Below are 17,368 nucleotides of genomic sequence, written 5' to 3' on the forward strand. Positions count from 1 at the left end.
CAGCTCGAAGTAAATTACATGACACACCTGTTGTCATGTACAGTTGTAGTTTATTTGCGAGTAGGTTAGAACACATCTCCCCAATATTTGATTACATACAGTATTCCTTAGCGTAAGTTTGACCTCTACCAGTCGGTAGTCCTCCATTATTTCTCCAGTGCCTGATGCTTACCACAGTGATTGACAGCTGGTACAGCGTGCTTAAGAAAGCCTTACCTTGACTCCTTCAAGAATACTTAATTGCCAGTGTTGACAAATACCACATTGGCCTTTTCTGACCATAAAGGTTTAGTCCATCTTGAAGGTGTCAATTTCGAAGTAGGGCCTTGCTTCTTGGCCAGCATGCTCTCAGTTCATGGTGATGTAAAACTTGCTTCATCGTGAAGCGTAACATATTTCCAGCAGTTTCCTGTTCATGGCAGGCTTGAGAATTGGTGTCTTAATTTTTTCCTGAACATCATTACCAATTTCCCTTCATCTGTGGGTGATACAGTCCTGCTCACTGTTATTGGCACCCCTTCATTTTTTGCATGATCTCTACAATATCTTCAGAAATAAATGGAAATGTACCCAATTGATATCATCAGGACCTTTTAATTGGATGTCCACAGTAATTCAACAAATGAAATTGGTTTTCAACATACATAATGTAATTCCAAAGAAGAAATGGAAAACACTGCATGTGCAACAAAATGGCACCAGTCTTTGATATTTGGTTGCACACCCTTTGGCGGTGATGACAGCTTCCAAACGTTTCTTGTAGCCATCCCTAAGCTTCTTGCACTTCTCCGATGGTATTTTCTTTGCAGATTGTTCAAGCTCTTATATGTTTGCAGGTTTCTTTTCGCAATGGCACATTTCAGCTCATATCAAAGATTTGCGGATTGAGATCAGGAGTCATTGCTGGCCATTTTAAAACCATATTTTTTTTGTTCCTTTTTAACCATTCTTTTGTGGTTTTGGATGTGTGCTTTGGGTCTTTGTCTTGCTGGAGGACCCATGCCCTTTGATTCAAACCAAGTTGTCTAACACTTGGTAGGACATGTCCCCCTAGAACATAGGTGTCAAACTCCGGTCCTGGAGGGCCGCAGTCCTGCAGGTTTTGGATGTTTCCGTTCTCCAACACCGCTGATATATGATCAGCAAGCTCTGTATAAGCCTGATAACGATCCTGCTGATTGGAATCAGCTTGTGTTGGAAGAGGGAAACCTCCAAAACCTGCAGGACTGCGGCCCTCGAAGACCGGAGTTTGACACCTATGCCCTAGAATGTCTTGAGAATTCTCTGATTTCATGATTCCTGTGATATGATTAAGGCAGTCAAATACCAGATCTAGCAAAGCAGCCCCACAAAATTATGCTTAACTTGTAGGGAGGGTGTTCTTTTCCTTGGAAGCTTCATTGCCTTGTCTGTAAACAAACTGTTGGCGTGCATTGCCGAAAAGCTCTATTTTTGTTTCATCCGACCACAGAACATTTCCCCCAAAGAATTGTGCTTTGTCCAGGTACTCCTTGGCAAAGGTGAGCCATTCTTTTTTTTATGTCTTCCCCCATGAAGCCCTGTTTTCGGTTCAGTGTGCGGCGTATGGTACTTCTTGAAACCATGATCCCAGACTGTTCCAATTTGGCTTTCAGGTCTTTGGATGTTTAACGTGGTGTTTTTTTCCACTATTCGCACCAACCGTCGAACACTTCTGTCATCAATTTCTCTCAACCCCTCCACGTCCATGGAGATTCTTGATAAAACATCAAAGTCAAAAGTCATAGTTCATTGGTTAATTCATGTCAATTGGGCACAGACTATTCAAAACGGAATTCTCATTTGTGATTTACCAAAGGTGGGTCACAATAGTGTTTCCATACTGATTTACAGGAAAGGGTGCCAATACCAGTGACAGAGCACATTTAAAGTTTTCTATTATTTCCGCCCATTGTTTGTTTTAAATAATTTTTTAATCATTTGTTTTTTCCGATAAAACACAAGTTCTCCATTGAAAAAAAATAAAATAATAATAATATATTTTTTTTAAAAGATATTCCACATTATGTACTTTACCTTCATGGGTGCCAATAATGGTGAGCTGTATCTTTCAGACCGTGACAAAATGGTGGAACATCCAAATGCTAACATTTGCTTACAAATATTTGTGCTGATGTTAAAGCTGCTCTCTGCAAAAATGTGGCCCAAAATATCTTTACAATAGCCTTATTTGACCATTTATGAGTGAAACTTCTTCTAATCAGTAGATTAACACCATAATCTGTTTACCATGGGTACTCCTGCAAGCCCCTGGCCAATAGTTTTCAGACAGAATTCGGGTTCAAATTGCGCGTTGTGTATGTGAAGCAGGGGAAATGCAGTTAATTTTTTTGGCCACAGGTGGCAGTAGCGATTTGAAATTAAATTTTCCGCATCCAGTAGCTTTAAAATCTGCAAATTCCTTTTTTAACGTTTTTATTCTAGCAAAAGGGTCGGTCTTAGGTGAGTTTACAGTCTGTATAATGAAAAAAGAAGAATGGTTAACAAATATAATTAAAAAGGAATTTGCTCCAAATGATTCACACTCAGGCCTATGATCAGTGTGTGTAAACTTTTGAACACAAGTTAAAAAATTACATTTGTGAAATAATGGCTTTTGAAAGAACTGTGCAAATGTTGAACGACTCCACAATCCTTTCAGTGCTATTTACTGTGACAGGGTGTTGTGTTTTTCCTGTCAAGAATCACAGCCAACCAAGTGGGACATGTCTGCTTTATATAAATTTGCATTTCCTACCAGGGTGCACAACATCGAGACAAATCGTTCCCAAAGCCTTTTGCCCGCTGACCACAAAGAGGTTTAGCTGATTTGAATGCTGCGCATCTGGTTCCGCAGATGGTGCCAACTCTCCTATGGAGCTCTTGCCGACAGAGATGTGAATTGCTGTGTAGACCTTATTATAATTCTCTTTGTATTAATTTCACTAGCTGTCCTATCTCATCAATCTACATACTTGCAGGCCCTCTCCAGCAGCGTGAGCTCCAGTAAGCTCTTCCCCAGCAGCACTTCTCCCCATGAGACATCTTTTGGCGACGAGGTAGAAGTTCACAGTCTGCTTGTCGTGGATCAGCACACCTTTGAAGGTGAGACAGCCAGATGTACAATCCTTTTTTGATCTCAGCGTTGGCACCGTCATATGGTGCCTCGCTTCTGATGGTGAAATAATGCGCTGTGCCGAGAGAATAACTATGAGGTTTATCAGGTCAGTCCGCGATGTATTTTCCTCAGCCTTGACTCGACACTCATTCATCATCTATTATTTGCTCATACATATTAAAACAGGTGCATCAACAAATTTGCATTGACTCGCTTCAAGATTGACTTTCTCCCTAACCTGCATGTGATTTCTTACAGTATATATTAAACACACAACCAGTGTAGCATTATAACTCGGCGCTAGTGTGGGCATAGCACAATTAGATATTTGAGCATTTTGGCTTCATCTGATTGAACTTCGCTATTTCCAATGTGAACCCAATTTAATACTATAGCATTCGCCCTGTTTTGTTTTGTGATGCAGATTTCCATGCACCCTGCCTAGCTTTCAAAGACCCAGGACTCACAAGCCTGCATAAATTAGAACACAATATGTAAATAAAAGACCAGGTTATCGGGTTGTGTCCAAATGTGAATCCAATTCATCATTGTTTGCTCATTTTATCATATCTTAAATTAGGGCTACAAAAATAAACTACCGGTATTTGCGATTTATTTATTTTTCCCCCTCAATACTGTATTGCGGTTTAATATATTTTACTTACTTTTTTAAAGTATTTTTGTAAGACAAATTAATCTGTATTACAATAAACAGTATCAGATGTATTAAACGTAAATGTTTTGGTCTTATAGGTCATATTTATGCTAAAATAAAGATAAATGAATCATGAATTAATATGAAAGGCAATTTATCTACTTGAGACCCTATAGTTTCTTCCCAAATTGCAGCCTTTGTGATTGGAAATTGCATACAATTAATTGTTCAAGCCTATCCATTTTCATCAGTCAGTGGCATAATACTGGTTATTTGCACTGTTGTTGGCAAAAATTGGCAGATGTGAAAAGAAATGCAGGTGCATGCTTATTGAGTACTCATTTACAATTATGATTGCGTCTTCACATTCAATCCAGTCATTTTGAAGAGCTGCTAAAATTGGCCACTCACTTAAACATACACGTCTTAGAATGGCCAAATTCCTCAGCTGCTGCATTATTGATATTGGTCATGTCAAATATGTTTTATTGGATATATAATTCTTGTTCTGCTTCTGGCACCCAATGGGGAAATAAACCTGCTTCCACGATATAATTTTATACTTTTTGACATGCTTGAACCCACCAAAGTGGAAATAGGCCGATGTAAGTATTTGTAACAAATATTTAGCAAACCTCCAGATGGCATAAATGCCCAAAGTTGCTTTCACTTTTCTGTAGTATTCTACACTGGATGTTACTTGTGGGTTTTATGTCAGTGGCATGAAACTTTTAGTGGTGTCTCATATATACTTCACTATCGACTGCTGAATGCATTTGCATAAAATTTCTACAAAGCCAGTGGCACTGGATTATTTTATTTTTTTTCAAAAATTGGACAAATCCTTGACCATGCCGATGGGTCGTGCTCATAATCCCAGTCCTTTTAAACTAATCATCTCAGTAACAGGAGCTCAAGTGACACACTTTGGAGCAAACCTTTTGGGTACTAAACATGTTGCGAGGCGTGAATTGAATCGTACAACATTCACGATGCACTTTGCTGAAAAAACACCACATACATGTGAAAGACTTCATTGTTATGCTGTTGTAAACTAATTTTATGGTGCATTTCTACCAGTGCTCCATGCCCATCAGTTCCTTCCAAGCGAATATGCCCTCAGCATGGTGTCCTGCCGACTGGGAAAAGACCCATCAGTCTACTTCATTGTTGGCACTGCCATGGTCTACCCAGAGGAGGCTGAGCCCAAGCAGGGACGTATAATTGTCTTCCACTACACTGACGGTCAGTAAAGTCTTTCTTTTCCAAGCACAAGCAAACTAAACTAAATGTTTTTTTCAACTATATGCTGTTTGTCTGCTCACCTATCTCATTTTTCTTTGCTTGTGTCATACTACAGCTGGTTTCATTTTCTTCTTATCCACTTTTGTCTGTTTTCTTCATTCAGGGACGCGTTGTCCTACAATGCTCTTGTTCCGCTTTTCACTTAATCATTGCTTATCACTTCTTATCAGACATGTCCCTAACCCCTACAGCTTCCCCTCATTTCCTTTCTTGCCACGTCCTTTCAAAGGTGGATTGCCTGTTTTGCGCACTTGTATCCCCGCTGCACAACTCATTGATTTCTTGATTTCTTTTTTTTACCACAACTGTGTCACTGTCCACGCAGTTGAGCTGTGCCTCATTAAGATCTTGACTAGGGTGAAAATGAACAGCAACACTTTAAATGTTTGCATACTCTTTTCCCTTTAGGAAAGCTACAAACGATAGCAGAAAAGGAGGTGAAAGGAGCTGTCTACTCGATGGTTGAGTTCAATGGCAAACTCTTGGCCAGTATCAATAGCACGGTAATCAATGCTTCGGTATTTCCGACACAACATTTGGATATTTATTTGTTGTTTTGTTGCAGAAAAATGGGTTTTGTCTGTTGCTTGAAAATTCATGGCACAAATTTGACCATGGACTGACTTGTTGGCAGTCTTGGGGAATAAGAAACTTAAATTTTGTTTTAAAAACTCTTCTCTTTTTTTTTTCTCATTTGCTTTTTGAGAAGTTCAGCAAACAAACCACAATGTTGTTAACACAACCCCCAATTTTCTCAGCTTCATGCATACCCAAAGAAATTGTTGTTTGCTGGCCCTTTAAAATACTTCATACCATCTTAATTTTAAGAGAAATATACACACACGGACAAAACTGTTAATATCTCTCTGTAAATGAAAGAAAAATCTCACAGCGGCCACAGAAATGACTTGAATCTGGCAAGAGGTACTAATAAACAGGACAGAGACATGACGTTTTTCTGTTGGTGCCTTCAGTTACGTTGTGCTTACTCATGAGCACTGGAAAGTGGAAACTAGCAGATGAGTCCATCATTGGCCCAAAGCTAACGACTTTAGGCTAATCAAGATCGCCATTAAATTGCACAAATGTTAAGGCTAAAATTATTTCATAAATGTAGTTTGTAGTTAAAATTGATCATGTTTCCGGCTTCAATTCACTAGTAATGAAATTCCCCCCAGAGCCAGTTCCGTATGTCCTGAGTCCTTCAAACCTAGATCCTGCAGCCACAAGACTCTGACTGGTGCGAGTGCATGTCAGCTAGAAGGGTGGTTTGGCTCAAGTGCCTGCTCAGCTATTTGGAAGTCTTGAGTTCCAAATAGATTTACCTGGTATTGATTGTTCTGTGGAATCACTGACAGTGTGAAAGAAACCACTCCCACACTAGCCCTGCAATGCCACAGTCATCCATGCTGAGCTATAGATAGACTGAAAGGATTGAAGCCTTAAACTGAGCCTCATTTTCAAATCTGAAAAATCAAAAGAGTCCTGGTTTGCCAATTTTTGGAACTCTGAAGGCCTCATTTTGTACAACTGCCTACTGAACAAATAGTTTCAACATAACTCACTTTGCACTCCCCCACATAAGGTACTAAACAAAAATATGCATATGAGTCAATTCATAGAACATACAGTATGTCATACCTAACTATGATTCCTTCACAGATTGATTTGTGGATCCATCCAGCCCGATATTTCTTTAGCTTTGATTACAGTATGGCATTCTCAATACCACTGCATGTGGACTTGCATAGTAATCACCCTCAAAATAACGTGAAATGTTGAAAGTGATAAGCAATTACCTCCCTATTTAATATGGATTCCTCTATCAGTAAAATCAGCAATTTACTCATGCTCACTAAGGTATTCCTTATCCAAAATAATAGCCTGCTCTCCTTGCAATTTCAGCCACTACAATAAACACCAGCACAGCTAAATGATTTGAGCTCGCTCATAAACGAACATACAATTACTTACCTGGGGTGTTCTTTTCAGGTGCGTCTATATGAGTGGACGGCTGAGAAAGAGCTTCGGACCGAGTGCAACCACTACAACAACATCATGGCCCTCTACCTGAAGACCAAAGGAGATTTTATCTTAGTGGGAGACCTGATGAGGTCTGTCTTATTGCTGGCATACAAGGCCATGGAGGGCAACTTTGAGGAGGTACTACAGCACCATGAACTTTTAAAATGCTGTATTTATCTGAGTCTGTTTTTCTTCTTTTCTTTTTTTGGAAGGGGGGTGGGGGGTAGATTTGTTTTTGCTTGCTAATTTGGCCAGTGTAAATTTTTTTATTTTTTTTTCCCCAGCACACACATTTCCAGAGTACACGCATCCCTCCCAGCCTTTTGGCAAGCAACGCAAACTCAAATCGATTTCAGATGGAAAGATTAAGAGAATTCACAATGAGCCACACATGGAACAGACTGAAGGGCTAAGCTCAGAGTAGTATGTAAAATGCAAATAGAAACCGTAATTTAAAATGTAATACATTAAACATGTACCTAATTTCCTCAAAGTGATGGATTTGTGGTTGTTATGCTTCTGAAACCTTAATACTTGGATAAGATCTAATCTTGCGTACTGAAGTAAGACACATTTAATACTAGTTAGTAATTTTAGCTCCTTGTATTATTTGTGTGCAGAATCATACACCTGTTTTTTAAGTTGTTTTCTTTCAAAAATAAATAAATGAAACTATTTTCACATTTGCATATTGGAGAAAAACTAACAATTGTAACTTGAGAATGCAGCACTAATATTTTGTATATGCTAATGGCCCCACACAGCACATGTGGCTGCAAACGGGTTGTCTCTACTCAGCCAACGTTGGCCATCATGCTACTTTATGTCTTAAATTGGGTGACAGCTGCGCAGTCTCTAAGGAAGAGTTTTCCCAAACATTTGTTGCTCAAGACTCAAATTGGAAATTAGCGCTTCTGTTCACTTTGCCATGGTACACTACATTTCAGACCCTGTAAATCCTCAACGGGCTTGCTGATGTCTTTTTTATAGAATGCGTAGATGGGATGGCAATGTTTGTCAGCAATGTAAATGGCGTAACATATCATACCCAGGAAGATTTGCAATTTGCCGATTTAATTAGACAAAGAAAATAACCTCTACATGGCATGAGGCAGTGTGCTCGCAGTAACACGGATACAAAGTGAGCGCACCACTGAAAACAGCTCCTCAATGAAGGGCTACTAAAAAACTGAATGATGCCAGTCAGATAGGTTAGGACTATTTACAATTGGCGATAAAATGTACACGGTTGAGGAATAAACTGAACTAGTTGGTGGAAATCGGGCCCTACTTGCCTGGTGGGGGAACAAGGGAAGCGTGGTGGCTGCCGAGCTAATAAAATGCTGGGGGATTGCCTAGCATAATAAATTCATTAGTGATTTTTTTTTAAAACACATTTTTTATTTTTATTTTATTTTATTAATATTACCTGAAAAGTAGAGATTCTGAACATGCAAGGATTCCGCCTGACAGCAACGATGTTAGGGGTGTCAGGCAATATATATTTTTAATCATAATTAATCGCATGGCTTCAATAGTTTAGATTATTTTAGATTATTCACAAATTTTATATCTGTTCTAAATGTACAATAAAATATAGTATAAATATAAATAGGTTTTCATTCTCTTAACATAAAAGTGTGAAAAATGTTTAACTAATAGAAATATGGCTGCATCTTTGTCATTGATACAGGAATTTCATAATAAAATTTAGTTAAAATTAAAAAGATGTACTGTACTGTAAAAAATGAGTGATATAGATTTGTGTTGAGGTAATTTTTCTGCCACTTGATGGCATAATTGCATTTGTAAGACGTTGGAGACAGCTCAGTGCGTTTTTCTTTTCAACGGAAGAGCTATCTAATCTTTAAGTAACTTGTGAAATTCTGCACATTTTTAAAATTGTAACATACAACTTGTTCCCAGTGTCCACAAATATATGCATTATTATTAGATTTATTACTGCTAAATTATGGCGTGGACCTGTCTGCTGCGTTACGACTAGAATTCCCTCAGTACAGGCTTTCCAAGTAAGAGGCAGTCATTAATCACACGTTAAAAAAATGTGTGTTATTAAAGGAACTTTAAATTAACTCAAAATGAATGTACTAATGCTGACACCCTTAAACGATATACTGTACATATGATAAGGAAAGAAACATGTAAGAAATTATTACAACATAAATGCATGTACCTTCTTCATGAGCCATTAAATATTGTTGTCCATATTGGAATAACAGCTGTTTGGGCTTTTCCCACTTGCATTGTCTTCAAACATATTTAAAAAGGTATGGTAGTGTATTTGCCTTGTGCTTGAAACATCCTGGCTTTGTAATCTGAGTTTTGCATGAGCACATTGCTAAATGTTACATGATTAGCCAGGTGCCTCATTTTTCATAGATTGCTCGGGACTTCAATCCCAACTGGATGAGTGCAGTGGAAATCCTGGACGATGACAACTTCCTTGGAGCTGAGAACGCCTTCAATCTGTTTGTTTGCCAGAAGGACAGGTGAGAAACTGAATGACGAAGAATAATCAGTCTACTATTTTTTTTTAACCCAGTTTGAATTAAATATAATACTGTACTAGTTATTTATCAGAAGATTTGTCTTTATATTTCCATGGCAGTGTAGCTCTTATTTTTGTTGAGCAATCCATGTGAGAAGATTGATTTGTCACATATTTAACGTTAAACGAATGATGTGATGATTGTATGAAAAATGATCGGACTTGTGCCGCCGCTTGTTATCTACTCAATACATCAGGTTGGGCACTCAATCTTATTGACCTTTATTTTTGTATCGCATATCGTTTGCTGAAGCTCTTTCTACTACTTCTCACCTGGTTATCCATTTCCTCTGCTATTTTGTGACCTTTACAAAAGCCTCTCATATCTCTGGTCCTCATGTTTTCCTTCAGATTAATCAATCACCTCGACACACCTCAACACAATATCCGCTATTGCTTTTGATGTCTCTTTCTATATCCTTCATTGGAATTCACATTTTCCCGTCGCCCCGTTTTAAACGTGTCTGCCCTGCACCGCCTGAGATTATGACAACCTATTCTTTGTGCCAGTGCGGCCACCACAGACGAGGAGCGTCAGCACTTGCAGGAAGTGGGGCTCTTCCACCTTGGAGAATTTGTTAACGTCTTCTGCCACGGCTCGCTGGTGCTGCAGAACTTGGGGGAAAGTTCCACGCCCACCCAAGGGTCTGTTCTTTTTGGCACGGTCAATGGCATGATCGGTAGGCACAGCCACACAAATGTCAATTCAACTTGTCATTGTTTGTTTGTGTTGACTCATTCTGCATCCAAAGGGATAATGGCGGCCGAGTTGCAAATCATGCCCTACAGTATTATGATGTGCAAGGTCTCATTTATCATCTTCATCACAATGTCTCAAAGAACCTCTAAACAAAGACAATTAAATCTTTGAAAATGTAAATGTAGTTAAGGAGCCCCCTGGAGTGCTGGCTAGCAGATGTAAGATGAACCTTTCACCAGCTTGTTTCTCCTCCTCACCTTGCGTCTCTGAGGACGCTTTAACCGGAAATGAGAACCATCGCTGTACACTTGAGTAAAAATGCTGCCATTACGTGTTCAAAAGAAAAATCACCCTGTTAGCCTTATCGGCGCTGGAAACTGCTGAGACTGTGATGTATCTGATGCTCCTAGAAAGGGGCGAAGGGCAACAAGTACACGTAAACTGAAGTAAACTTTCATTGTTTACTTGAAGATATATGATCTAGACAAGATTGAACAAAAAAGTGTAGTTTCATGTCAGCCGGTATGATTCTTTTGATCGTTACTGATGGACTTCTATCTTGAGAGCAAAGATGATGTTCTAGTCTTAATTCCATCTAAAACTAATTGAATAGAGCAGTAACACAAGTAATTAACTCCATAAAGCCTGAACCATAAAATATATGAGAGAAAATTCTGATTCTTTGTAAAAACAAATGTAAAAATTATTGGTCCTTTTGAACAAACTTTTTATATATATATATATATATATATATATATATTATATATTTTTTTAAATCAACTTCAACTGTCATATTTGATACAATGCTTTAAATTTGTACATTTATAACTGTCAAAAATATTATAATAAACAGACATATCAACCATATTAGTATTTCCAAAAATCTGAAACAATTCCCACTATTAATAAGTATAGGTGTCTCTCCTTTCTCAATTGGGCCGATCTTTCAAGGTCGCTGGAAAAGCCGGTGATACTGCCCTCTAATGGATTATCCGTGCAATGCATGTGTTACATCATATACGTCAGGGTTTTAATGGGGAATAAATATTATACTTTGAAAATTTTTAGGGTTAAAGTTTGGGGTGTCGAACAATTTTTTTTTTTTTTATCATAATTAATCGCATGACTTCAATAGTTAAATCACGACCAATCGCAAATTTTATATCTGTTCCAAAATTGCAATAAAATGTACAATAAAATTATTTTTTCCTACATACTCTTGTATGAAAACGAGTGTGATATTGATTTGTGTTGAGGTAATTTTTCTGCCATTAGATGGCATAAATGCATTTGTAAGACATTGGTGACAGCTCTTCTTTTCATCTAATCGTTAACATGAAGTAACCTGTGAAATTTAGCATTTTAAAAATTGTAAAATACAACTTGTCCCCAGTCTACACAAATGTATGTTATTAAATTTGTTACCTGTAAATTATGACGTGGACGTGTCTGCTGCGTTCCGACTGGAATTCCCCAAGTCATTTATCGCGTGTTAAAAGAATTTGTGGCGTTAAAGTAACTTTAAATTAACTCAAGAGTAACGCACTCATTTTGACAACCCTAGTTAAAATATTACAAAAATGTATTGCACATAAACATCGCTTATTTGTGTAGCTCTTTTATTTGGACATGCACAAATTTCAGTATCTAAAATGGATGGATGGATGGATGGATGGAAAATGATTGCTTAAATTGAAATGTCAGTGTGCAGAATCTCACAATAAACGTTCGTGTACAAACTGAGAATATTATTATTATAGAAGCAGGTTGCAAATATGACTGCAAAGAAGCTTCTAGAAAAAGCAGCCCTGTGTCGCTTTGTCCAACTTAAGGTATGATATGCAGTTCTAAAGATGACCATATGACAAGTGAGAACAGTATGTGTGATATGAGGCGTCACAAACTGTCGGGAGGATTATATCCCAACTCAGCCCCACTGTTGTTATTTCTAAGTAGCTGTATATGTTTCAATGCCGATTATGGTCCCCCATGTATCCGAATAATGCAGATGTTAGCGAGTTTGTGTATTTCCCACTGCACAGAAAGAGTACAAGCTCTCAAAGCCTTGCAACTGTAAAACTTTTAACAGGGAATCACAATGAATTATTGAATGTGATGAAATAATGTTACTTTTCACTCAACACAAAGTAGTTCTGGCATATAAGCATGAAAGTTGCATTATGAGAAACGCCGTCCGTCTAATGATCCTCTAATTTATTCATCATATGAAGTGTTGTGAGCTCTATTACACGATTTTTTCTCTCCCTGGATGAAAAGTGTTTTTTATTGTTTGATACGTTGGCCAAGTGATAGCTTCACTGACACATGAATTTGAATTTGTGCATTAGGACTGGTGACCTCCCTTTCCGAGGGATGGCACAGCCTGCTCCTGGACCTTCAGAACCGCCTCAACAAAGTCATCAAGAGTGTGGGCAAAATTGAACACAGCTTATATCCTTTCTTTTGTGCGGGGGATTCATTGTAGTTGATTAGAATGGTAGTTGTCATCAAGTGACCACTTTCCTGGAAAACTGTCAATCTACTGTACTATTTGTCACATATTAGGATGATTTTAGTCAACCTGAGGTGAAACAAGCTTTATTTATACCGGAGGTCCATTCTTCAGGCAGGGTAGCTTTCTTGTATTGATTGCCCTTGACGTTTTCGCACCTGGAGGTCCTTCCACACCGAGCGAAAGACGGACCAGGCCACGGGATTTATTGACGGCGATCTGATTGAGAGTTTCCTGGATCTGGGCCGAGCCAAGATGCAGGAGGTCGTCAGTACACTCCAGGTAGGCAAAATCGCCTCCATCTTCAGGAGACATTCATTCAGACACCAACTCATCCAAATATTCATCTGAAGTATCTTTTGGAAAGGACAGATATAATCTTGTGAATGCTTCCCCCTGCCCAAAATCGCTCGTAAAATATTGAAAGCAATAATGGGGCAGTGATGTTGAAGCAGTTGTCATCCTAAGTGTCCAATCAGACTGCTGTCAAGTCACCACTGTACTGCTCATGCCTGAGGGGGAGATGTGATATTGCATTGTATCCAATAGGGATGGGAATTGACGTGTAAATGATTGCACTGCTTTGCCAACTATAATCATATGATGATAACATAGCAATCAAGGGATAATCGATTAGGAGGTAAACATGATCTATCTTACTAAGGAAGACATCGAGGATTTAGTAAATTAAGAAATGAAATACCCTTTTTCTCTTATTTTCATTCTGAATAGCAATAAATGGTGACGTGCAATGTCTTTAATTAACACAAGACAAATGAAATTGGATTGATTTAATATTAGAACTGTAAATTACTTTTTCACAATTATTGGTTAATGATTAAAAAAAGGTTGAAAGTGGCTTTGTGCTATATGTATATGTATGTATATATATATTTGTATGTATATATATATATTTATATATATATATATATATATATTATTATTATTTTATTTTTTTACTACATTGAATTCCACTGTATTGCAGTTTTGGGATAGTGACTTAGTCAATAACTGTTGCTTGTATATCAATACCGCAATATCAATATCTTGTCTGACACTGAGTATGCAAGGTTAACTTTTTGTGTCAGGCTAGTTCCAGCGATTTTTTTTTTTTTTTTTTTTAATCATATCAGCAGGACTGTGATAGCTTTAGTGTGTCTGTCTCTTCCACACACATACTTGCACACAAATACACACACCGGCAATGATGTCACTTGCGTTATTATTACAAGATCAAGTAGTGTTTCCCACACCATGTTAATACTTGGGCGGGCCACCCAAGTAGATTTCAAGAAAATTGTATATTTATATTTTTATTTATTTATATATATATATATATATTGTTGCGACCAGATATACCTACCGCATGTAACATTAGTTCGCTGTCGCTCACTTGTGGATCATGATTAGTAGGAGTCCACCCACCCAAGAAGATTTCCAATCTGTGGGAAACAGTTACTAAACACCCAATCCCCATTGCTTTGATGTCATCCTATGTCGTTGACATGCTTTTACACAAATTGACAAAATTGTTGCTACGAAAGAGAAATCCAGAGTGAACACAGAAATAACTTGAATCTTACAAAACGAATATTAAACACGAATTTAATGGAAATCAGACATTGCTTTTAAATTGTTGTTAATTGATATGTATGGAGCTGAATTTCATTCATTCATTCAAACTAATTCTGTTGAACCAAAATTCAAAATCAAAGCCTTATTTAACTCATTCACTCCCAGCAATTTTCACTCCTGGCTGTTGTACTGAATTTTGAGTGATTTTGCAAGGCCCACAGAATATTGTGTTCTATTGCTCTAAAAACATGGAACCTACCAAAAGAAAGATTAAAGTCTCTTCTTTCATCAGAAAAAAAGTATATTTCTATCTGTTTCCGTTTTGCAGCAATTAGCATTAGAATAGTTTCATCATTATTCACAAGTCTATTTAGAATTGTGAGTAAAGTTTTTTTGTTTTTTTTTCAACATGGCCCTGGCTCATTTCCTATGCGCTGTTGCCACCTGCTGGCCGTTTGTGCAATAACTACTATTTCTTCAACGTTTTTTTTGCAGTTGAGAGGCTGCATCAAAGCCTTCTATTTGCTCTAGCATAAAAAACGTATAAATACGTCTTTACGACACTTAAAACATTTAAAATAGAATGTATTTATCTGTTTTTGGGAGCAAGTGAGTAAATGGGGAAGTCAACACCCAAAAATGTTATTGACAATAATGCAGCCCTACTAGTCTAAATGTGGTATTCTGGTTAATATTGTGTTAGTGGAATATGAGTTAAACAGCTGAATCCAGCTGTTTTTATCAATATCAGAAGGCGGCCATTTTGCCACTTGCTGTTCAGTGGAAATTGCATCACAGTTGCTCAGGTCCCAGGTGACAACCAATCACAGCTCAGCTTCAGAAAACAGGTGAGCTGTGATTGGTCGTTGCCTGAGCCCTGAGCAACTTTGCTTAATTTTCATTAAATTATTTATTATTACTTTTGTCCAATTCAAATTATTCCTGTGTCCGCTGTGGTTTTTCCCTTCATGCTGTCCATTTTGTGTATAGGCTGTGATATGTTAACCTGCATAGTAACTACCCCCCACCCCCAATATCTTTCCATGGCATTTTGTGCTTAGTGATGGCATCCTTCAACATTTACATGCATTTGAGATTTCTACTTCTTGTCCTGTAACATTTCAAATATGAATGTCACTGAGCAGATAGTAGGATAGCGTGCGCCGCTGCACGGTTGGCCTTATGTGTATCGATTGCGGCTCTGCTTTGGGCAGATTGAAAAGGGAAGAAGAAGAAAAAAAAAGAAGTCATTTCGCATATATCCATATATTTTCTCCTCACCTACTGGTGAAGTTTGAATGGAAAACAGCATCCGCTAAAGTGAGAAATTGTCCAATGAATTTCATATCATTTTGAAATAACAAAGGATCAAATTTGTTCATGCCATAACCAGCATTGCCGTGCTTCGTCTCACGTATGATGGCCCGCTGTTTGATGTGATTCAATTCCAGATCGATGACGGCAGCGGCATGAAGCGTGAAGCCACTGTGGACGAGGTCATTAAGATTGTCGAGGAGCTGACAAGGATCCACTAGCACAGAAAGATGCCCCGCTGGAGAAATGAATTGGAAAAGATGTTTGGTCCTTGCAGAATTGTAAATAATTATAAATAAGCAATGTGTGCATGTTTGTCAGGGCGCGAGTCCTTGAAGGTGCACCTGCATTGAACTCTTCATTAGAAAAGAATCTCCTGGCCAAGCATTGCATCCAGTGAAGAGAGAAACAAAGACCAAAATGATGTATTGGTCTGAACGTGTGCAGCTGCGTCCGTGTGGAATAAAGTGTGACTGAAATAGGGAAAACAAACTCATTTTCCTCACCAAAAAGTTCTTTTCAGCACATTTGTGACAGCTTCAAGCAGGTTAGCAAGTCCTTTCCATGCCAACGTTGAAATGTAACCGCTTTTCACATCTGGGATTATTAAAGTCTGAACAACAAACAAGAAAATAATAGATTTATAGATATTTTGTCTTTGTGATGTTTTCTTTGTTCTAATAAACATTTGCTTTAGTACTGTTCCCTCTGTGTGTCCGGGAGTCTTTGCTGGTTTTAGTCATTCTTTTTTTTGTAATAGTAACCAAAATAAAAAAAAAATCCTCTTTTTTTCCCCCCTAAAAGTTTGAAATTTAGCTCAACTATTTGAATTTATCACCTAAATACATACTTTTCGTAAGCAGTTTCTGACATCCGTTTAACAAGGTGCTCTCAATTGTTTTTCAGCCTTTGTTTATAATGAATCCAGGCTGAATTTGGTGTTAAAGGGGAAGTCAACACTCCCAATATGTTCTATGCAGCCCCACTGGTCTAAATATGGTATTCTGGTTAATTTTGTATTAGTGGAATATGAGTAATGAAGCAAAATCCATCCGTTTTTATCCATCTCAGCGGGTGGCCATTTTGCCGCTTTCTGTGAACTGAAGATGACAAATTTTGCTCAGGCAACAATGAATCACAGCTCATCGGTTTCCTGAAGCTCAGCTGTGATTGGTTGTTACCAGAGCCCTGAGCAACTGTGATGTCATCTTCACATTTTGGCCATTTTGACACTTTATGTCGACTGAAGATGTCATCAATGTTGCTCCGGTAACAACCAATCACAGCTCAGCTTCAGAAGACAGGTGAGCTGTGATTGGTCATTGCCTGAGCAACATTGATGTCATCTTTGGCCGCCCCCTGAGATGGATAAAAACGGATGTAATATTAATCAGAATGTCATGTTTAGACTAGTGAGGTCACATATAATATATTGTCAAGAAATTTGAGGTTGGCTTCCACTTTAAAGTTAATTTTATTTGTCATTGGATTTTCTTTTACTTGAATCAACATTGAAATTGTGTTGTATAAAATTTATTTTCACATATTTTTCCATTAGTAAAATAATTTGTAACCTT

General features: G+C 37.9%; 1 protein-coding gene across 1 annotated transcript in view; it reads left to right on the forward strand.

Annotated features, from left to right (window-relative positions):
* The window catches only part of ddb1 (damage-specific DNA binding protein 1), a 37,315-nt gene extending 20,820 nt beyond the window's left edge, over positions 1–16,495 (forward strand). Inside the window, exons 19-27 of the mRNA XM_086070569.1 lie at positions 3,000–3,123; positions 4,872–5,036; positions 5,505–5,599; positions 7,089–7,259; positions 9,522–9,631; positions 10,201–10,370; positions 12,739–12,841; positions 13,061–13,184; positions 15,929–16,495. Coding sequence (XP_085926695.1) covers positions 3,000–3,123; positions 4,872–5,036; positions 5,505–5,599; positions 7,089–7,259; positions 9,522–9,631; positions 10,201–10,370; positions 12,739–12,841; positions 13,061–13,184; positions 15,929–16,012 — 1,146 coding nt within the window. The 3' untranslated portion in view covers positions 16,013–16,495. The remainder of the gene's footprint in view (positions 1–2,999; positions 3,124–4,871; positions 5,037–5,504; positions 5,600–7,088; positions 7,260–9,521; positions 9,632–10,200; positions 10,371–12,738; positions 12,842–13,060; positions 13,185–15,928) is intronic.
* Positions 16,496–17,368: the final 873 nt, after the last annotated feature.

Source organism: Leptonotus elevatus, chromosome 3, assembly GCF_054856555.1.
Source record: "Leptonotus elevatus isolate MCC_2025b chromosome 3, RoL_Lele_1.0, whole genome shotgun sequence".
NCBI classification, from domain to species: Eukaryota; Metazoa; Chordata; class Actinopteri; order Syngnathiformes; family Syngnathidae; genus Leptonotus; species Leptonotus elevatus.